The sequence below is a fragment of the Sinohyriopsis cumingii genome, chromosome 1 (assembly GCF_028554795.1).
Source record: "Sinohyriopsis cumingii isolate HCF-2022 chromosome 1, ASM2855479v2, whole genome shotgun sequence".
Taxonomy (NCBI): domain Eukaryota; kingdom Metazoa; phylum Mollusca; class Bivalvia; order Unionida; family Unionidae; genus Sinohyriopsis; species Sinohyriopsis cumingii.
In genome coordinates this window covers 115,111,192-115,135,754 of record NC_142961.1, presented here as the reverse complement: position 1 = coordinate 115,135,754, position 24,563 = coordinate 115,111,192, and the positions used below count along the sequence as shown (strand labels likewise).

At 35.1% G+C, this 24,563-nt stretch overlaps 1 protein-coding gene across 1 annotated transcript in view; it reads left to right on the top strand.

Moving 5' to 3' along the window:
* LOC149807700 (E-selectin-like) overlaps positions 1-24,563 on the top strand; it is a 98,835-nt gene that overhangs the window by 28,032 nt on the left and 46,240 nt on the right. Inside the window, exons 3-5 of the mRNA XM_089959222.1 lie at positions 160-375; positions 10,063-10,254; positions 23,583-23,774. Of these exons, the coding sequence (XP_089815348.1) occupies positions 160-375; positions 10,063-10,254; positions 23,583-23,774 (600 nt within the window). The remainder of the gene's footprint in view (positions 1-159; positions 376-10,062; positions 10,255-23,582; positions 23,775-24,563) is intronic.

Below are 24,563 nucleotides of genomic sequence, written 5' to 3'. Positions count from 1 at the left end.
TTGATATTGAAAAAGCGGAGAAGAAACTTGTATGGACACAGTTATTTTAGTTATTTTCGTGTTTATATTAAGAACACTGCTTTAGAGCTGTCTTTTTCTCGCAGAAGTACTGGCTGAACATCTTTCCTTTTTATACGATATGTTTGTTTCCTTTTTCAGGCTTCACGGAGCGTAATGCAGGTTACGTGATAAGTGGGAAGCAGGAAAACAATGTCTACAAACAAATAAAAAGGTTGGGTAAACCAGAAAGTTCAGTAGTCATGGTAGATATCTCAACCTGGCCACGATTCGAATCAATAAGGATAACTAACGAAAGAGAGAATGGGAACAATAATGATGTCTATATATGTTTATGTGAAGTTCAAGTATTTGCAGGTAAGACGGTACATAGTCTATATATGTGATACAATCTATACCTTCCTCACACATCAGAGACTATACGTTTTATAAATGATTTGTATTGAAAAGAATAAAATGATTGTGACGAAAAACGTCTTTAAAAATATTTTGAGTTTGTCACGCTTCGTCAGTTATATGGCTGCCAGAAGAGGGGATATATTACATGGATTCTAAATGCAAATACGTACCTTTTTAAATAGCGTGTTTAATTACTTATTTATGTCTATCTGCTATTCCTTTTCGCACTATCTCGTGAATACGACTATGGTTGTTTTATCAAGAGTAGCTGTGAAAGTTTAGAGCAAATTATGGTCAATTTTTGGGGATGTGTATTATCAACAAGCACTGTGCACCCCTTTTATGTCATGATTATAAATATTTTAGCTACAGCTGAAACTACAATATTAAATATATGTTATCAAAGCTTCTAGCAGATCTGTGTAGATGCTGTAACATTTGATGCATCACATATATATTTTGAGTTTTGTTTTCTCTGTTCAATTACGGCTGATTGTAATACACGTCGCAAAAATGTGTTGGCAATCATTACCTGTTTTTCTAATGATTGTATTCAGAAAAATATTGTAAATATGCGCCGTGTTATGAGTCGGTTCTGATGACAGGCATACTGTCTTTTGGCTCTGCTTTGGTCTTTTTTTATTATCTGTTTGAAGCTGGAAGCAATATAACCTAAGACGTTGTTAATGTTTTGTTGTTTTTTTTTTTTGTTTTTTTTTTGGGGGTGGGGGGGTGGGGCTGTTGCCTCTGTATAACAATAATCAGAATATACCTATAATGGTTATTCGATGAGTTCCCAAATTGTTTTTCTAGTGTTATGCCATGTAGATCTTTATGAACAGAAAAACCGTGCATTTATTGATTGATTTACCTGATACTTACTTCGCAAATAGTATGGTCATTATAGGAAAATGTTAATTCTGACCAATCACTGTCTACCCGAAGATACTGAAAGAGGTATTGCTTTATCCACTAACAGCCGGATATGCTGTGACTGATGGTACATCAGGTTTGACGGAGGATGTACATAATGAGCAATTTATGTATTTCGGAACTTTTATTTTGTCGACTGTTTTACTCCCACCCAAAAGCAATATACTATAGAGATGTATCACAACTAGTGTTGGAAGTGTTTGATAATTATTGCATATTATCATTAAAATATGCATGATGTCCAATCATTGTAAAAATGAGATCTTGTAAAACTTGTGAGGATGGTGAAAGGTAAGGAGGTATTCCTACACTGTTCATATTGTGTCCTTGATTTCGAATTTGAATACCGCTTCCAGCAATGATTATATCCTTTAAGCAAAGACCCGTCATATCCAGTTAAAATCAAACGAGTGGGTGCTTTTTGTTTTCAAACGGGTAATAGTTTCCATTTTATAAGGAGCAGCCACAAACAGTTTAATGCATTTTCCATCTCATTTGTGGTCCATGAACACTTTATTAATAACATTTATGGTGCCAAATGTTCTGACCGGAGTTTATAACTTTTAATTCTTGATTAAGATACACAATTTCAAGTTTATTGAGCCTTGTCACAAATAGACAAGGAGTGCGACGGAACTCCTTCAGATCCACCATCTTTAACGTCTTATTCAGAGCCAACCTTGAAACGGACTGAGATATTTATAGGGTTTTGCCTACCTCATAATGCCCCCCACATTACCACTGCTCAAAATAATATGTAGATCTCGATGAGGAGAAACAGAGGGACAGAAGTGGTTTCCCGGCACTTGACACGAATTAAGTGGCTTTTCCTATGTACGCCGTCTGTTTTATAGGGCGAACTATCTGCCTCATACCAATCACATCTGGTTCGCGATGTTGCGGACGGGTTCGGCCAATCTACCCTTGATACAACGTGTTGCATGTGTGTGAACCACGTTTCTCCAAAATTCCGGATTACTGTTGCTTTGCAAGAATATAAAGGAAGTTAGGAGGAAGGAAGCCAAAGAACTGCTTTTCCACCTCGCAGTTTATCCCACAAAAAATTCGTTTGCAATTCTCATTTTCCGTCAGTGTGAAGGTGTGTTAAGCGGCTTTAGGAAAGATAATCTTCTCAGTCACATGTTTACCATGATAGATCCCTAGGAAGCAATTACAGATCACTGGTTCTCCCAATTCCGTGCAAAAGAATGGGGAAGGGGATGACAAGGTCATTCGGGTTTTGTTCATCAACGCCAGAACGATCAGCAAACGGATGTCTTTCTATACAAGAGATACGGTTGCTTATCAAAAGATCGGTACAGCAAGTGAAAAGGCCACATTCCCGGTGTTTTTCTAATGACTTTTTTTGTTCTCGGAAAGCAAAAATAGGTTGGAACCCTTGATCGACTGTTGTCCACACAACCAATTCAACATCGAGATGGCGAAATCTATCAGCCGACTCTCTTTCTAACGGAAGGAGGATGCCGTCAGTATTGATATGATAGATCCACACTTTCCTGTCCCTATCCACTTAATCTCTCAGCAGATTCGCCGTTTCGCTTACAGTGACTATGTTTATCAATTCACAGTTCTTCCCTTTAGCTCCTCCGATTTTATTCGTTTTATGTATTACGTCAGCTCACTAATACAGTCGATGTCAAGTACAGCATGCTCCAGAATCAAATGGTTACTTATATCCTACTCAAAGGCAGGAACGATCATCTATTTAGACAATTGTGGAAAGCCAGACCGTCGTCCATCCTAGGTCTTTGTTCAACCGGATATGGAGTGCTTAACCAAATGGAATCTGCTACAGACACCTCGTCTTCGATCCACCAGAATCGGGGAACACGTAGAGTCTGTTTCAAAAAAAGACATGGATTTTAGCAAGAGAGTTTCTGCATCTCATCGCGTTTTCAATGCGGTAGCTGAACTGGTCCCGCTCGGTCTACTTTATGCGCCCGCAACAAATTTAATTGCTTGCACAGTTGCGCATATTTTCAAGCCCCCTAGATCAAGGCATCATGTTTAAGTATAAGATATGATAGTTTCAGCATAAATAGCGCAACGTAGGTTTGCTGATCATGGCAATCCCAGTGGAGAAGCCCTAACCGTTAATAACATTATGAGCCGATCCATGTACACTTAGGTGTGTTTCCCATCTGTTCTTTGACTTCATTACCAGTCCGCCGCATGTGGGGACCATGGAAACTTCCTCTGGACATCAACCGCTTCGAAATGAGGAATGTGGTCAAGGGTTTTCACTTCTGGAAAGATCTTTTCTCGGGCGAATTGGTTCAGATTATGTTCGACAACTCGGTATGGTGCCCTATCTCCTAAAGAAATAAGTGTTCACAAACTCATCTAACCACCGTGTCCTGATTTCGCAGTTTCTTTGTGCGACTAATTCCATATCAACGTACAAGTCAAACACATTCTCGGTGGACTGGTTGTCTTTAAGACAGCCTATTAGAAGTGGTCAAGTCCTTCACAGTGAATGGACTCTCAACACATCAGACTTCACTCGGAGCTCTTTCGGTACGCCAAATAATATGCCTTTTTCCGACGAAGTGAAATTGCAATTTATCCACGTGCACATCTCCAGTTACAGACCCTTAAGTTTGGACTGTGAATGCGTTGTCAATCTGTTTGGAGGGACCTTAGACCTTTACCTACCCACCCAGGTGCTAATACCAACAATAATCCATAAATTACGGGGACGGAAGTGCAAGGTGTTTCTGATCGCCCTTCTTTGGAGGGACAAGTCGTTGGTCACCGATCCACTCCATCTAGCGTTAAATCTACATATGAAAATCCCAGCCAACCTGATCCTCCGTATGAAACCACGGTCGTGGGTGTTCCATCCATGTCCGGACAGTCTTCTTTTGCACTCGTGGCTCTTCTCAGGACAGCCTTGTCAGACCAACAATCTCGATTGTGGACAGGTTATGAAGGACAAGAACGCACTCCACAGTTAAGGCTTACGAGACGCGTGTGTAGGGACTGATACCACGTTCATCGCTTCATCTCAATGACGGCTTCAATTCCTCAACTAGTATATCTTTTGGACCTTTGAGGAGAAACAATTGGCCCCCATAACTCTCAAAACTATCGCTGCATAATATAATATACTTACTGGCATCATGGCAGATATGACGTTGGGCATAATAAAATCCTTTCATATATTTTAGGCAGTGTTGATCTCAATTGTCTAAAATCTCTAAACGTTCAGATCGGATGATGCTACTTACACAATAAGGCTTTGTATCTAAAATCGGTTACCGTCCGTCGGTAATCAACGATTCGTCAGTCGCTCCTTCTCTCTCATAGATAAGTTGAGATCATCAGCCATGCAAGATCCATGCAAGCTCTTGTTCATATTCTCAAATACTACTTGAATTGCACAGAGACATATGCCACACGAGAAACGCCTCTTCATACAGGTGAAGGCTAGAAAAGAAGACATCACCCCTTAAGCACTTATTTTTGGGCTGAAATGAGTTGTATGCTCGGCATGCTCTGAGATCTCCCAAGATCAGAGTCACCTTCTATAGATTACTGCTCATGATATTAAAGTCATCCCCGCGAGCATCGCAATTGCATTAAACAGCTAGATCCGAGATATTTTAGAAAGAGTTGCCTGGCATGCAGAGTCAACCTACTGAAGAAGTTTATTATCGCAGAAAGACGTTGAATCTGGTACGAACGGTGGCAGCAGCAGAGACGATAACAACACCGAACCAAATCATTGAACACAACCTGTTTTTCTTTGCTATTTTAGCCGGTCAAACCTTTGTAGGTAAGAGGATTTCGACTTCATCTTCTCAACTGTGTATAACAGTCTCAATTCTCGGAATCCCAGTCTGTGTTGGATGTGTAATTAGGAGAATTGATTATCTTTCACATGAGGAATCCAGCTATTCTTTGCCTTAATGATAACCAAGGTAGAGGTCGGAAGATTAGCATCATCTCCTCCCATCAATTATTATCCGAAGATAATGTGATTAGTAGACGTATTCGAAGGAGAAAGAATTTAAAAAAAAAGTAAACTGTGTTTAACCGAGAATACTTACCATATCATATTACTTTCAACACCCCCACCTCACAACCACCCCGCCATGCGAGTATCCTCGTTAGTATCTATCTCAACTAGAAACTTGCGACATCTGGTGGTATCAAGAGGAGGTAATGGGCAAGAGCTAATATCCTTTGTCTATTTAAAAAAGACAGGATAAGAGGAATTTCGAAATAGGAGGGATTCGCGAGGTAGTATTATGTTGTCATAAAGACTTCCACTAAGCAGTCGCCTGGTAAATATATATCAGTTTAGTTTACTACGAGCTCTTCCACATCTCAAACTGTCACATATTTTAGAAATCAAGTTTCTAAAAACTTTGATCAGAAATCCTTGTCTGATCATCTGAGTATCTATTGCAAGAAGAAATGGCACGTTATTTCTTATTGCTTTCAATTGAGAAATTACAAAGAATCAACACAGACCTACTCAAACTGTATTTAGTTATAAGAGGTGAACGTAACGGTCATTCGTTGAAACAATGCATTTGCTGGGTTAAACATATCCCATTTTTATTATAAAGAATTATCAACGACTGATGTCTATATCAATTTTGGTTGATTCTACCAACCCAATCCCTGTTAATATTTGAAGGGACACAGAAGATACTCAGAGTATTATGAGAATCCTTATGAGACTAAAACATATATTGGTTATGAGAGAGAGTTAGCTACCATAATGTAGCTCAAACATTATGTAGATAGGACGCTCCTTTAGAAAGTCATATAGGGATCAATACAACTTATCACATTATCTTGAATCTCGTATGCACCAAAATAAAAGTGATGTTATAAAAGCTCTAGATCTTGTCATAATTGTTAAATGGTTGAAAAACAAACCTTTAACGAAACATTTAGCCGAATAAATGTTGAGTGTTTCTGTCATTTACCGATGAACATATCAATAATCCAACATTTGTTGACCTTAGTCTGTGCATTTTTAAGATTTCAAGGAACAATTCCTTTGATGAATATTAAATCTAGAACAATCCTATAAAGTCTGATTAATTTGTATTGTCCACGATTTGGCCTTCTTAAATCTGTACACGTTACTTACGGGTCAAACCTTATGTCTGGACTTTTCAAGCAAGTTATGCATGCACGAATTTTGGTATCCAGCAATTTGACATATGCCTCTCACCTTAAAAAGCACTGGACTTTAGAAAGATTTCATCTAACTTTGAAAACTAAGATTCGGTCTTATTATTTTGCGATAGAACAGAGTGGGGTGAAGTTGTTCACTTACTGTTGTTTGCTGTTAGGGACTCAGGATTTGGTCCCTTTCGACTAGTTTCTGCAATTACGGACCCTGGACCATTGAATATGTTGCCAGATAAACTTCTTTTAGATACAGAAAGTAATCTCCTCAGTTTTGTTTCTAATTATAAAGGCAAGTCGCCAAAGGGTTGTGAGGCTGCTAAAACTAGTCTACACTGTATGAAGCGAAAAACGAAATTAAGGTACGACACGACTATGGATTCGCTATTAGGATTATTATATTGGCGTGATTCAAGGACATGGTATTCGTCATGTTCTTTATTAAGATTGTATTAAATGTAATTAAGATTTTATCTTGTAAACATTGGGAACCTAATTTATATTTGTGACCTGAGCTCCTGCAGAGGACTATACAATCTTGTCCATTGGTAATATTATTCATTATAGTTTTACGATCTCGAAACCGAATTACTGATGTGTTAATAATTTCAATTTTGGTGAAAACTTGTTATTCAAAGTATTTAATTCAAGCTATACTTCTCTTGAAATTGTCAGTTCAGCAATATATTATTATTTCAAAAAGGGACTTGAGTTTTTATTAAAAGTTCAAATAAGGATATATCGTTCGGTTGTATTATTGTAATCCCAAAAATACTATTGGTACATCACTCCTACGTGGGTACAAGATGCATACATTACTAGCGTTATATTTCATTTTGGAATACCGCTAAAGTCTATTCACAACTTTAATATTTATGACGCGTGTTAGTAATTCGAAGATTATTTGGGATTTCAATTCGCAATACCGCAATTTCCTTTTATATTTCTCACTTTGCATTTTAGGGAAAGGAAATGTTTGTTTAATTTTACAAAGCTTGATGTTTCTCACTGTTTTCTGTGACTTATCTTAGAACTATAACTCCATTAATTATTTGCATTTTTGTCTTATCTGCGATCATCACGCCGAAAACTTCTCACTCTGATGCGAGATAAGTATCAGCTAAATATTTGAGAGAGACTATTCGCTGCAATCTAGTATAACATTTTATTAGTAGTCAATCATGTTTCAGCGACCTTTCAAGAACAGATTTATAAGTTCTTCTAGTTCATGATTGGAGGGGACAAGAATATAAAAAGGAGTTGGTCGGTCGTCTTAGTTACGATAAATGTCATAATTTATTCTGTATTCTGCTCCTCCTCATTATTTCTGTTTTGATGCATCAACTCCTGACCCATATGTTCAACTTGCGTACTGGTTTACAACCCATGATTTTTACGACATAGTGAGATAACCAAATGCGTAATAAGGATAATATGTGATTTAACTTCAGAGTGTAAAAGGGTAAAATCGACGTGATTGTAGGAATCATATTTGCTAATAGTCAAGCGTCTTTGCCTGGTTTTTATGTTTATGTGGGATATTTTGGCTCTCGAACTCCTAATATACAACAATGGTTTTGAAATTTAAATTCATGTCAATGATATTGCTGTGCTCGTTCTCGACAATACTCAACAACTTCTGTAGCAATAGCATATGCAATACATTTCTGGTTCATCACCATGTCGGCTATTAACTCCTCAAGTATGTCAACTGTTCTTGTACCTCTAGGTATTCCTACATTACTCTTACGTGCAAATTGTATCAGTTGTTGTGCTGTTATTGTATTAGCAACTATTGTTGTATTGGTGACTGATGGTGGAACAAGGCGATCGAGTGCAATTATCGGTCTTATCAATGTCCGATTATTACATACAGAACAGCATTGGCATCCAATAGTGTAGTTCGATTTTGATTCAGCTGAAGCACTGTCGGCATCGTCATATAGACGAGAACTACATCTCTGATCAAGTAGTCCATCAAGGACTTGCATTTTAATTGTATATTCTACCAGGAACGGAAACTGTGATCGCTTCAATCCCAGTTTGTTTATTTTTCTTACAATTATTACTGAATCTATTTTATTTATTCCTGTATTTTTATCTAAGGTCCAATCCTCATCCAACCGATCAAAATAAAAGTATAATACTTCAGTACTCGATTACAAACCCATTAGAAGCGAAAATTATTCTTTCATAACAAATGCATGGAATACGTGACACCAGCACATTTACTGACATACCGAGAAAAAGCAACACTCTACCCTAAATGCCCACCCTGCAACTATATTGTTTTCTTTTATCAAACAAAGAATCCTACATCACACAATGGAAATGATTTTAGATAGTATAGTGTGTGAATCAGCCGCAAAATACCTTATTTAAATGTTGCACTGACAAATCTCCCACCCTACACCTTAGCAGTAACAAAGTATTTTGCGTCTTCATTTGTATCAGTGGCATATATGGATCATCGCTAAATTAGAGACTGGTCACAAACACCTTACGAAGACATATTAAGAAATAAATACAATGTTCAATTTGTTACTAAATTATGGGCTTAAACTAAATAATAAAATGAACGAAAACGAACAAATTCAACAAATAACTTATTTAACTTGAATGCAAATTTAAACTTCAAAAAGAACTTACACTATTCAGAATCAATCTCAAATAACCTTAATAGTTATTGTTCACGTGCAACACTATAGAGCACACCGAAAGAGTTAATTCCAATTTGGGATGTGTTTATGTCTGAATAATATGACATAGTGTTAACGTAAAATTATTTTAATGGCATAATCCAAAACGTCCTTGAAAACGTTTAAAATAAACTAAAATATTGGTTTAGTCCTAACATCAAGTAGCAAATTGCAATTACATTAAAAAGTTAAATAGAAAATACTTAAAATTAAAACTGGGACAACTAAAATTGATCCCACTAATAATGATGAGACGATAAGGAATTAGTAACTTTGTTTATGACTACCTTTATATACAAAATAAAATATAATGACAACAAGAGGGGGAGAGTAATGTTCCAATAAAATTCATTTGCAGAATATTTTACATCCTAAACAAGGTCAGGTCCCTTACTAAACATGTAGTAAAGAACGTGTAAAACATCAGGAAGACCAGGTATCTCCCATGGATATTATCGATTTCCTTGATCCTGATCCAAGTAAAAATGGTTACTACCATAACAACGGGACGATATTTTCTTTAATAAATATTTTTAAACGAAATGTTGTTAAAACGTTGATGCCAGTATACACTCGTCGGACTTTGTTTTGAGGGCATTAACGGATAAATAATTTATTACTGGACATTTTATAATCTTCGAAGTCGGATATGATTGGAATATTTATCTTAAACGTACTTAACAGCCTGACCGTTTGAACAGAAAACACGAATAACCACCAGTTTTGAACATTATGTGCACCTTTGTCAATGTCTCCACCATCTATCATATAGAACACATAGGAATATAATATTCGTGGCATAGAGTTCATTTTATTGAATATTTCCGTAACACAATTTCAGCAATGCAGTGCGTGGATCTTGTGACACCAACTAATGGCAGTCTAAAATATGAAAATGGGATTGAGGGGAAGAGCAAGGCATTCATTTCGACAGTTTTGATGACATGTGCTAAGGGATACCAATCATCTGGAGACACACTTCTGCGTTGCCTTGAGTCTGGATTATGGAACGGATCTCTTGGACGTTGCACTGGTAAATGCAGTCGTTTTATAATTTCATAATGCTTTTTGTTCCTATCAGTACCAAATGATCCAAAAAGCAAATGTACCGATTAAGAATATTTTGTTTGAAATAAAATATTTGTGATTCTTAGAAACTGGACAAAATTGTAATAGTCTAAACCGTTAACCCAACACTAAATCTCAGTTTCCTTTTCCAAATCCAATGGTCCAATCGTCACCCAACCGATTCGAAAAAAGAATAATGCTTCAGTACTCGTTCAGAAATCCATTAGAAGCGAAAATTAATTCTTCAAAAGCAACTGTCTAGCATACATCACACCAGCACCATAATTGTCGTACCGAAACAAAGCAACACATAAACCTTAATGCCCACAATGCAACTATATTTTTATCTTTTACCAAACAACGGATCCTAACCCCCACAATGCAGATCATGTTAGAAAATATGGTTGATGAATCAGCCAGAAAATACATAATTTTAATTTTGCACTGACTTAACTATCATCCCATACCTTAGCAGTAACGAAGTATCTTGCGTCTTCTCTTATCAGTGGCATATTTGTATCATCGTTAAATTAGAAACTGGTCGCATCGACCTTACGAAGCCATATAAAGCAATCCATACAATGTACATTTTGTTACTACTTTATGGGCTTAAAATAAATAACAAAAAGAGCAATCAAGAACAAATTCAAGAAATAACGTACTTATCTTAAATGCAAATTTAAACTTTAAAACGAACTTACTCTATTATGAGTTAATCTCAAATAGTCATAATAGCTATAGCGGAAGTACAACACTATATAGGTACTCCGAATGAATTCTAACGGAATTCCGAATTAATTCCAATTTAGAATGTGTTTATGTGCAAACAATCTGATATAATGTTGATTTAATACTAGTGTTGCCATATTTAAATGGCATAATCCAAAACGTCCTTGAATGCGTTCAAAATAAATCTAAAACATTGCTTTAGTCATACAATCAAAGAGCACATTGTAATTACAGTAAATATTTCAAGTAAATAAATCCTCTCAAATTAAAACCGGGAAAACTAAATTGATCCCATGAAGACTGATGATACTGTAATCTTATGTGTTATTGAAGAATAACTGCAGAAGGCGTTCTATGCTATTTATTAAATACAAGACATCAATACAGCTTGGAAGGGGAGTAAAGACTACCCTGAGTGTATATTTACCATGGAACTTAAAGCCTACTGACTGTATAACATAAACCAGCTGTTGGTGTGGAATATCTGATTACTTTTACTGTCATGTGATATTTCAAAGCTAATTAAATCAAGGCTTACACTACATCTCCCTTCTTTAGAAGTTTACATTTAAATGAAACATGATCTGTTGACCACATTTCTAAACAAGCTTCACGTTGAGAAGTTTAGTCTCTCAGGCGGTTTTGACAATCTTGCCGAAGGCGTGAAATGTCCGCTTTCACTGGTTGGCACTGCTTTGTTTTCATCAGAGTCAGTCCATGTATCAGGGTTTGATACAGTCACTATTATAGTCTCTTTTGATGCAGTAGGCATGGGAATTAAATTTCTCCTATTAGACCTTTCGGTGTTTCCATATCAGTTCTAGCTTTTACTTTGTCCGGATCAGGTCGGCAACCATTTTCGTCAACAACATGCCCAAGAAACCTAATGAATCGTCTCGAAAATTCACACTTTTCAGCATTCAAAGTGACGCCGGCCTTTTGAAATGATTTCATAACCATTTCTAGACTTTCGTCATGCTGTTTTTGCCTTTTACCAAAAGCAAGAACATCGTCCATGTGACAGAGTGTACGGTCATGTCGCTCCAGAGTTTCTGACATCCTTTTCTAAAAAAATTCAGGAGCAGAACTGATTCCGAATGAAAGATTATTCAAATAAAACCTACCAAAAGGACTAATGAAAGTTGTAAGGCGGCGTGAATCTTCTGACAGGTTTATCTACCAAAAGCCTGAGTTTGCATCAAGTTTGGTGAAAAACTTTGCACCTGCTAGTTTTGCAAGGGAATCATCAACTGATGGTAGTGGGTGGTTCTCTCTTTTAACCTATTCATTCAGGTTAGGTAGATCAACGCAAATTCTTACCGTACCGTTTGGTTTCGGAACGACAACCATTGCCGCGCACCATTCAGTGGGCTCATCTACTTTTGAAATAACATCCATTTTTTCCTTTCTATCCACCTCCTCTTGAACTTTATTCAATAAAGGGATAGGAACTTTTCTTGGGGTAGATAGGGCATAAGGTTTGGCATTTTTGTCCAAAGTTATGTTATATACCCATTTTATTTTCCCTAGATCATTAAACAAATTTAGATATTTCTCGCGATAATCCCTATCTAAATTTATTGATTTATCGTGAACTTTGTTTGCATTTTGTGAGCTTTTATCTGAAGCATTTACTATGGATATATTTACCTGTTTAATAATCTTGAGTGCCTGAATCGCGGGCCTGCCTAAGAGTGCATGATTCAGTCGCTTTACAACAAATATGTTTTGTACACTGAACGCATTGTTTGATTCCAGTCCACATGTAAATTTTCCCAGCACTTTAAGTTCAGAGTTTCCAGGTCCATACAGTTTTCGATCAGACCTTGATAGTTTTTGGTCTCCTAATTTTCGTTAATCCCTCTCAGGATTTACAGTCACATCAGCTGCACTATTAATCTTGAATACAAGTGAAGTGTTGTTCAATCTCACACGTTATCCACGACTGACCCTAGAAATCCAGATTCCGCTCTCGATGTTTTGTGCGAACTGCTGATTTTGACAGACAGCATTTTCATAGTGTCCTCTTTTCTTGCACTTGTGGAATTCAGCTTCTTTTGCTGGACATTGGTCTTGAGAATGATTAACTTTCTTTCCACATCTGATGCATCATTTTCTGCTGACATTATTTTGTTGAACATTTACGATTCTATGTTTATGTTTCCCATATTTAAGTGAAGACGATTTTACTGCATCCATTTCAGTCATTCGTTCTCCACATGCTCGTATAGTTTGTTCGCTGTTTTGTCACAGCCTCATACTGTCCAGCCTGACTAACAGCAGACTTTAGAGTTAGATTAGCATCGAAATGCAATTTTTACGACAGTTTTGAATCTCGCAGACAAACTACAAGTCGATCTTTGATCATTTCATCATGTAGTGTCCCGACATTACATCTATCTTCTAACACGTAGATAGCTGTAACAAAACTGACCAATGTTTCTCCCTCTTCCTGTTTTCTTTGATTACATTTTGCCCTTTCAAAAATTACGTTCCTCTTTGGAATGAAATATCACACGAATCTATCAGTAGCGGGCTTCCACTTATTTTGATCTTCCTTTGTCAGGTTGAACGAAGACAAAGTGTAATCATCCTCACTTTCCATGGAATAAATCAAGGTATTCACTTGAATTTCTTCCTCTTTTTCACTTCGTCCAGACGCTTGACGAAAGCGTTCAAGGCGCTGAAACCACTCTTCACAAGTTTCAGGTCTCGAAAAGCAAAATTTGTCCGGGTTTGTAAATTGAAGCAAAGCCATTTGCAACTCTGAAGTTTCAATCCTGTGTTTCTACCGCTGCCACCATATAATGTTATTTGTTTTTGAAGAATAACTGCAGAAGGCATTAGATAATATTTATTAAATACAAGACACCAATACAGCTTGGAAGGGGAGTAAAGACTGCCCCGAGAGTATATTTCCCAAGGCACTAATACCCTTAAAACACGGAATGAGTAACTTTTTCAACGATTACCTTTCTATGCAAAATAATATCTAATAACAGCAACAGGTGGAAAGTCATTTTCCCCATCAATTCATTTGCAGAATACTTTATGTTTTAAAAAATGGTCAGGTATCTTACTAAACATTTAGTAAAGAACATGTAAAAAAGTCAGGAAGAGCGGGTATTTCCCACGAATATTAACTATGTCCTTGACTGGGTTCGAAGTAAACATGTTTACCTCCGAGTAATAATCTTAACATCAGTCAGGTAGTCGAAACTACTAAACTCAAATATGAATAAAATTGATTAACACAATGCAAATTAAAAATACATAACCGAAAACATGGACGGACAACAAGACATACTATAGGTTAAATGTGCATACCATGTAATCATGCCCTTTCATCTACGTCTGTAAATGCAATACCCATGTCTCAAAGTTAATAATTGTCATCTCAGTGACAGCTAACAACTATATTCATCATGCACTCAGCTATTATATGATCATTTAATACTTATGATTCCAATTTCGTTCTTTCTTTCTTCAAATCCACTTATTCCATCAGCAATGTATTCCAATTTAAGTTGCGTGTACTTTCCATTCTTTCGGCGCTTCACATCGCCCCATAATACAGCCTGTTCAGAATCACACGAACATAACTGACTACTGTCACCGTTACGTTTATTCTGAAACTTTATACTTTACATCTTATGCAATGGCTACCGATGGTTTCAACAGATTTAGTTTATTTACAACAGTCTTGTTCAATATTAGTCCCATCTGCTACGTCAGATGACCATGGCCTTATATAATAAGAGCTGATACGGAACAAACAAGTATGCTAGATTAAATTTCCAATCAAACCTGAAATGACATTGCATTTTATCAATGAACAACATGGAAAGAAGACAAAGATGATGCTGTCCCTTACTAACATAAAGATAACAATTAGATCAATTGTATACAGGAATAACATTTTATATCATTTTCAACAGTGTTAATGTTTGTGAAGACCCGATCGGCGATCTAATGTCAAATGAAATGTAATTACTGTCGCAGTTACGGTTATTTGACAACTTCGTACTTTACATCTTAGGCAACGGTTACCCGTGGTGTCAGCAAATTTCTTTTCTTATAAAAAAATAACATTCATTTTTAATTTCAGTATCTCATAAATAAGAATAACATGAATGTGCAATTGTTAAATGTAGAGTTGCTTTCACAACCGGTCATATGTTTTGTTCAGTTGCATAGTGGAGTGTTGGAGTGATGGAAAGAATTAATGAATACACATCCAAAATAATTTTAAATTACCAAAACAATCACCTTTATGGATTATTATATACATTTTGTAAATGTGTTAAGTCACATTGTTGGAAATGATAGTTTTACTATTTATAAACGTTATTCAGTCTTTGAATAATGGTCCCATAAATATGTGTTTTTATTTTTGTGTATGTGGTAGTATTTAACGTACCATCAACTCCCACACACGTTTCTTTAAAAAGCAAATTTAAAATTTAAAAAAAAATTGAAAACGCAAATGGCCCATTTTGTGTTTCGTTTCGAATCATCTGATTCTTGATTTATTTCAATAGCTTTTAAGTTCTTCTCAGATAATTGGTTTATATCCGTCAACGGCCCTAAAATGTGCTGGCCCGGTTCCCACGCTATTATTTTTTTTTGTGTATGGCTAGGGTGACTTAGGTCATGGGGTGATGTGTGTGAGAATTTTTAGTCTCTGTTGTTCTGTTTCATTTTCAGCGTTTGTAACATCCAGAACATTATCGTCAGATCGATCTACATCTGCTTCAATCGCTTCTATTATTTCTCTTAACTCCTTGTCATCTATTTGTTAAAACACTCAGCACAAAGTTGCAAAATCACCGTAATCGGCCATTTTACGTGACTATGTAGCAGACGAACGCCAAATTGTAAACTATGCATTTCAATCAAAGAATATTTTAAAAAGTATAAAAAGGGTATAATATATAATATCATTTTCTGAATAAAAATGTTAAAAGATGAAACAGTAGTATCACAATGATGGGTCTGCAATGTTTATTTATACTGTAAACAGTATAAAAACAGAAGATAGTCCCAGAATTTATTGATGGGTAAAAGTTTCAGATCAGTCGTATTGCAGAAAATCCGTTTCATTTGTAAACAAATTGGAAGTATTGTTAATTGGAGGTACGATATATATCGTTAGGAAGTTGTGAACTTACCCTTGTGCAACCAAATTCAATACCCCAGTTAGTAAAGGAATGTTTAAGGCATGTTAAGAAAATATGTATACTGAAAAGAATAGATATAATAATTTGAATAAATAAATCCACAGAAATTAAAAAATTAAAAAATGAGCACAAACTGAGATCCGGATGCTAAGACAAGAAATAATAATCTTAATATGAATAATATGGTGCACTCCTCTTGTTGACTTAGATCGCAATTGCCACTTTCTGGAAATACTGTACCGTGACATTAAAGTAAAGTAAGCACTTGTACAATTAATAATTATCTGAAAATATAATTTTTACTCATAGAGAAATATTTGCTATACAGAATGCTGTTTATGAAAATTATCACTTGCAATGTACACCATTGACTTGATCTTGGATCACAAGATCTAATCAAGGATGAAAGACGACAAAAAATTACAAATAAAATATGCATAGCACGATATAGAGTGTTTCATTTTTATCCAATCAAGTTGATTTAATGATCACGTCTAAGCAACATATGGCATAGCTACATTTTGCCCATGATCGAAGATTATATTTTAATATAGTGATACTTTCAATAGGTTGCTCAGACGGACTGCATTTCTAAACTCAGGCTCGATAATGATCTTGGTTACAGTTTATGTTAATTTTCCATTGGTGGGAAGCTTTTGCGAATAAGTTTCGTGACAAAATCGTGAGGAATATATAATGTGGTACAAGTGAACAATTATTCCCTTCTATCCCTATTAATGTTCTTATTTTGTTTTCAATCTGCAGAAATATGTAATGTCATGCTGTATGTAATTTGAGATGAATCGCGATCTGTATTGGAATTGCAAAGTGCTGATATAACTGTTTGACCTAAACAATAATTTGGGATCATTTTTAGATAATACATAAAACCGTATACGATTACAAAAGAAAACTCCATAAAATTGCACATCATAAACATGCTAACAATAATAAAGAAAGTAAACATTATTAAGTTGAAATGCTTATTACATCAGCATTTGCAAGACTTGGAACGTATTCGGAACGATCATTCTTTTGGACGTGCGATAGAAGTTTCATGATTACTTTGGATTTTGCTCACAATACTGGAAGTTCCTCTTCAATTCTCCATTTCATCACTTAGAAAATTAAATTATGTTTTACATTTTACTAAATTTGTTGTTTTATTTTAATTTTGGTTAGTTGTTTTCTTCTAATAAGGTCATAATAAATGGACGATATTTTCTATAATAAAAATTGGTTCAACAAAATGTTAAATCTTTGATATAAGTTTACAGTAGTAGGACTTCATTTTGATGACATTAACGGATATATAATCTATAAATGGACATTTTATAATCTTCGAAGTTGTATGATTTGAAGACTTGAATTATATTCTAACGTCACAGTTAAACAAATGGATAGTTTATATTACAGACGTTAACGAAGGTAATACTAAAACCATGTAAATTATGCATTTTCAGATACACACGTACGTCGTTAGAATAACCGACGAAAAGGGTATAACATATCAGATCAACGTTTTGGAACCAATGCCTAAAATTAAATAGGACTAGGATACGACCCTAATCATACTGATTAAATTATTACCTGTAGATTATTGCAAACATCACATTTGTGTAAGTGCAACACTATAGAGTGATCCGAAATAATTCAAACGGAATTATGAATCAATTCGAGTTTGGAATATGTTTATGTGTGGTCATTAGAAAGTACAAATTCGCATGACCAGCACTTCATGATGATATCTTTGTACTAAAGCATATGTTAATATTGCCACAAAGATAGAAATGTGTGGTATTTTGGGACACGATGTCCAGCAAGACCTACTCATATGACGATCCTGACATAGATTAAGTCTTGAACATACGGGTCAAAGTGCAAATAAGCAACTTAGCAGCTTTATTCACCAAATGCAAAAATATATTAATTTCTACGGATAACATTAATTACCACTTATACTTTACAAGTATACAGCACTCTCAAGATATAAGACAGAAAATATAGTTTGAAGACAGAAAATGAAGCTGCATTTATATTTGCTCTTCCAGACTTAGATGAATGCATAGGTGGAAACAGCTTTTGTAACAACAGCGGAAAATGGATAAATACTCAAGGAAGTTTCAGATGCGATTGCTATGCCGCGCAAAATTCAGTGGGCTCATCTACTTTTGAAATAACATCCATTTTTTCCTTTCTATCCACCTCCTCTTGAACTTTATTCAATAAAGGGATAGGAACTTTTCTTGGGGTAGATAGGGCATAAGGTTTGGCATTTTTGTCCAAAGTTATGTTATATACCCATTTTATTTTCCCTAGATCATTAAACAAATTTAGATATTTCTCGCGATAATCCCTATCTAAATTTATTGATTTATCGTGAACTTTGTTTGCATTTTGTGAGCTTTCATCTGAAGCATTTACTATGGATATATTTACCTGTTTAATAATCTTGAGTGCCTGAATCGCGGGCCTGCCCAAGAGTGCATGATTCAGTCGCTTTACAACAAATATGTTTTGTACACTGAACGCATTGTTTGATTCCAGTCCACATGTAAATTTTCCCAGCACTTTAAGTTCAGAGTTTCCAGGTCCATACAGTTTTCGATCAGACCTTGATAGTTTTTGGTCTCCTAATTTTCGTTAATCCCTCTCAGGATTTACAGTCACATCAGCTGCACTATTAATTTTGAATACAAGTGAAGTGTTGTTCAATCTCACACGTTATCCACGACTGACCCTAGAAATCCAGATTCCGCTCTCGATGTTTTGTGCGAACTGCTGATTTTGACAGACAGCATTTTCATAGTGTCCTCTTTTCTTGCACTTGTGGAATTCAGCTTCTTTTGCTGGACATTGGTCTTGAGAATGATTAACTTTCTTTCCACATCTGATGCATCATTTTCTGCTGACATTATTTTGTTGAACATTTACGATTCTATGTTTATGTTTCCCATATTTAAGTGAAGACGATTTTACTGCATCCATTTCAGTCATTCGTTCTCCACATGCTCGTATAGTTTGTTCGCTGTTTTGTCACAGCCTCATACTGTCCAGCCTGACTAACAGCAGACTTTAGAGTTAGATTAGCATCGAAATGCAATTTTTACGACAGTTTTGAATCTCGCAGACAAACTATCGATCATTTCATCATGTAGTGTCCCGACATTACATCTATCTTCTAACACGTAGATAGCTGTAACAAAACTGACCAATGTTTCTCCCTCTTCCTGTTTTCTTTGATTACATTTTGCCCTTTCAAAAATTACGTTCCTCTTTGGAATGAAATATCACACGAATCTATCAATAGCGGGCTTCCACTTATTTTGATCTTCCTTTGTCAGGTTGAACGAAGACAAAGTGTAATCATCCTCACTTTCCATGGAATAAATCAAGGTATTCACTTGAATTTCTTCCTCTTTTTCACTTCGTCCAGACGCTTGACGAAAGCGTTCAAGGCGCTGAAACCACTCTTCACAAGTTTCAGGTCTCGAAAAGCAAAATTTGTCCGGGTTTGTAAATTGAAGCAAAGCCATTTGCAACTCTGAAGTTTCAATCCTGTGTTTCTACCGCTGCCACCATATAATGTTATTTGTTTTTGAAGAATAACTGCAGAAGGCATTAGATAATATTTATTAAATACAAGACACCAATACAGCTTGGAAGGGGAGTAAAGACTGCCCCGAGAGTATATTTCCCAAGGCACTAATACCCTTAAAACACGGAATGAGTAACTTTTTCAACGATTACCTTTCTATGCAAAATAATATCTAATAACAGCAACAGGTGGAAAGTCATTTTCCCCATCAATTCATTTGCAGAATACTTTATGTTTTAAAAAATGGTCAGGTATCTTACTAAACATTTAGTAAAGAACATGTAAAAAAATCAGGAAGAGCGGGTATTTCCCACGAATATTAACTATGTCCTTGACTGGGTTCGAAGTAAACATGTTTACCTCCAGTAATAATCTTAATATATAATCTGCAATCACATACAACTGTTAGCTATATAATATAATGCGTCCAGAAACGACATCAGTCAGGTAGTCGAAACTACTAAACTCAAATATGAATAAAATTGATTAACACAATGCAAATTAAAAATACATAACCGAAGACATGGACGGACAACAAGACATACTATAGGTTAAATATGCATACCATGTAATCATGCCCTTTCTTGCGCGTCTGTAAATGCAATACCCATGTCTCAAAGTTAATAATTGTCATCTCAGTGACAGCTAACAACTATATTCATCATGCACTCAGCTATTATATGATCAAATGATAATGGTTGGGTATTTATCGATGTGTAAATGTTACATCATCACTCACAAATGTTAATTTTTTGAGTGATTACATAAAATTTACACATCGTAAAATACGCAACCATGATCATTTAATACTTATAATTCCAACTTCGTTCTTTCTTTTTTCAAATCCACTTATTCCATCAGCAATGTATTCCAATTTAAGTTGCGTGTACTTTCCATTCATTCTGCGCTTCACATCGCCCCATAATACAGCCTGTTCAGAATCACGTGACTATGTAGCAGACGAACGCCAAATTGTAAACTGTGCATTTCAATCAAAGAATATTTTAAAAAGTATAAAAGGGTATAATATATAATATTATTTTCTGAATAAAAATGTTAAAAGATGAAACAGTAGTATCACAATGATGGGTCTGCAATGTTTATTTATACTGCAAACAGTATAAAAACCGAAGATAGTCCCAGAATTTATTGATGGGTAAAAGTTTCAGATCAGTCGTATTGCAGAAAATCCGTTTCATTTGTAAACAAATTGGAAGTATTGTTAATTGGAGGTACGATATCTATCGCTAGGAAGTTGTGAACTTACCCTTGTGCAACGAAATTCAATACCCCAGTTAGTAGAGGAATGTTTAAGGCATGTTAAGAAAATATGTATACAGAAAAGAATAGATATAATAATTTGAATAAATAAATCCACAGAAATTAAAAAATTAGAAAATGAGCACAAACTGAGATCCGGATGCTAAGACAAGAAATAATAATCTTAATATGAATAATATTGTGCACTCCTCTTGTTGACTTAGATTGCAATTGCCACTTTCTGGAAATACTGTACCATTTTTGTATGGATAGATATATATATTTTGAACGATTTTGATTGCTTTCCTTTCCTTGAAGTGTAATTCTCGTAACTAGTATGAACGAGACTTCATAGCTGTGCAACATACCCTAAGGTACAATTATAGCAATCATTAAGGGAATGCTACAATGTGCAAATGAGGCCAATATTAATTTGGTAGACATTCATTCATTTATAAGTCAGAAAAAGACTTCAAAGTAGCGCTTTGACACATCTTTCCTGCGCAAGAATAAAATAACTATCAGAGCCTTTAAGACGAAATATGATATAAAACCTAGCAAGGCAATCGGATTTCTACCAATATCAAAATATTCCACACAAACAATTTGGAAAACGAATACAGTGTTTGAAATAAAATATGAATAATATTTTGAAAATGTGCAATATTAACGTGATTCCACACAGTTCACCAACCACGAATTCTTAGTTTCGTTTTCCAAATACAAAGGTCCAATCCTCATTCAACCGATCCAAAAAAAATATAACACTTCAGTACTCGATTACAAATCCATTATCGGCGAATAATATTCCTTCATAGCAAATGCATGGAATACGTGACACCTGCACCTTTACTGTCATACCGAGAAAAAGCAACACTGTACCCTAAATGCCCACTATGCAACTATATTTTTTCTGTTATCAAACAAAGGATTCTAACTCTCACAATGCAAATGATGTTAGATAGTATAGTGCGTGAATCAGCCACAAAATACCTTATTTAAATTGTGCACTGACATAACTCCCTCCCAATACCTTAGCAGTAACGAAGCATTTAACGTCTTTATTTGTATCAGTGGCATATCTGTATCATCGCTCAATTAGCGGCTAGTCACATAGCCATTACGTATTTATATTGATAAATAGATACAATGTACAATTTTTTACTACATTATGAGCCTAAACAAAACAATAAAAAGAACGTAAAAGAACAAATTCAACAAATAACTTATTTAACTTGAATGCACATTTAGACATTAGAAAGAACTTAAACTATTTAGAATTGATCTCAAATAGTCCTAATGCTTATAGTGCAAGTGCAACACTATAGAGTAATCGGAATAAATTAAAGCGGAATTCTGAATTAATTCCAATTTGGAATGTGTTTGTATGTGAATAATATGACTTAGTGTTGCCGTAAAAATATGCTCATGTATTTCAATGATATAATCCAAAACGTCCTTGAAAACGTTCAAAATAATTCTAAAATATTGGTTTAGTCCTAAACTCAAAGAACACATTGTAATTCCAGTGAATAATTCAAATAAATTAATTCTCTCAAATCAAACCTGGGACAAATAAAAATGATCCCACTAATAATGAAGGACGATATGGAATGAGTAACTTTGTTTATGACTTCCTTTATATACAAAATAACATATAATGACAACAAGAGGGGCAGAGTAATGTACCCATAAAATTCATTTACATAATATTTTACGTCCTAAACAAGGTCAGCTCCCTTACTAAACATTTAGTAAAGGACGTGTAAAACATCAGGAAGAGCAGGTATCTCCCATGGATATTACCCATTTCCTTGACTAAAAATATTTACCACCGTAACAACGGGACGATATTTTCTTTAATAAATAATTTTTAAACGTAATGTCGTTAAAATTTGGATGTAAGTTTAAACTAGTCGGACTTTATTTTGAGGGCATTAACGTATATATAATCTATTACAGGACATTTTATAATCTTCGAAGTCGGATATGATTGGAATATTATTTTCAACGTACTTAATAGTCTGACCGTTTGAACTTAAAACATGAATACCCACCACTTGAAGACTAGAATTATTTTATAACGTGAAAGCTAAACAAATGAATTGTTCATATTACAGACGTTAAAGAAGGTGCTACTTACGTCATGGAATTATGAATTTTCAGACCACACGTATGTCGTTAGAATGCCCGAGAAAAACGATATCAAAATATCAACTGAACCTTTGGAACCAATACTTAAAATTAAATAGGACTAGGATACGACCCTGATTATAATAATTGCAATTAATACCTGTAAATTATTGAAAACATCACAATTGCTGGGAAACGGTAATTTTTCTTTCCATTCGGAATGTCTTCCCGTTGTTTCATATTTATATTTACTTCAGTATTTATTCGTGTATATTTTGAACATTATGTGCACCATTGTCAATGTCTCCAACATGTATCATATAGAACACATAGGAATATATTATTCGTGGCATAGAGTTCATTTTATTGAATGTTTCCGTAACACAATTTCAGCAATACAGTGCATGGATCTTGTGACACCAACTAATGGCAATCTAAGATATGAAAATGGGATTGAGGGGAGGAGAAAGGCATTCAATTCGACAGTTTTGATGATATGTGCTAAGGGATACCAATCATCTGGAGACACACTTCTGCGTTGCCTTGAGTCTGGATTATGGAACGGATCTCTTGGACGTTGCACTGGTAAATGCAGTCGTTTTATAATTTCATAATGCTTCGGGTTCCTATCAGTATCAAAATGTTCCAAAAAGCAAATGTATAGAATAAAGAATATTTTGTTTGAAATAAAATATTTGTAATTCTTTGAAAATGAACAAAATTGTCGTAATATTCTACGCAGTTCACCAAACATTAAAGCTTAGTTTCCTTTTCCAAATCCAATGGTTCAATTGTCACCCAACCGATTCGAGAAAAGAATAATACTTCAGTACTCGTTTAGAAATCCATTAGAAGAGAACATTAATTCTTCGAAAGAAAATGCCTAGCTTACATCACACCAGCACCTTTATTGTCGTACCGAAACAAACAACACATCAACCTTAATGCCCACAAAGCAACTGTATTTTTTTTTCTTTTATCAAACAATGAATCCTAACTCCCCCAGTGCAGGACATGTTAGAAAATATGGTTGATCAATCAGCCAGAAAATGCATTATTTTAATTTTGCACTGACTTAACTACCATCCCATACCTTAGCAGTAACGAAGTATCTTGCGTATGCTCTTATCGGTGACATTTTTGTTTCATCGTTAAATTAGAAATTGGTCGCAGACATTACGAAGCCATATAAAACAATCCATACAATGTACATTTTGTTACTACTTTATGGGCTTAAACTAAATAACACAAAGAGCAATCAAGAACAAATTCAAGAAATAACTTACTTATCTTAAATGCAAATTTACACTTTAAAAAGAACTTACTCTATTCTGAATTAATCTCAAATAGTCATAATAGCTATAGCGGAAGTAC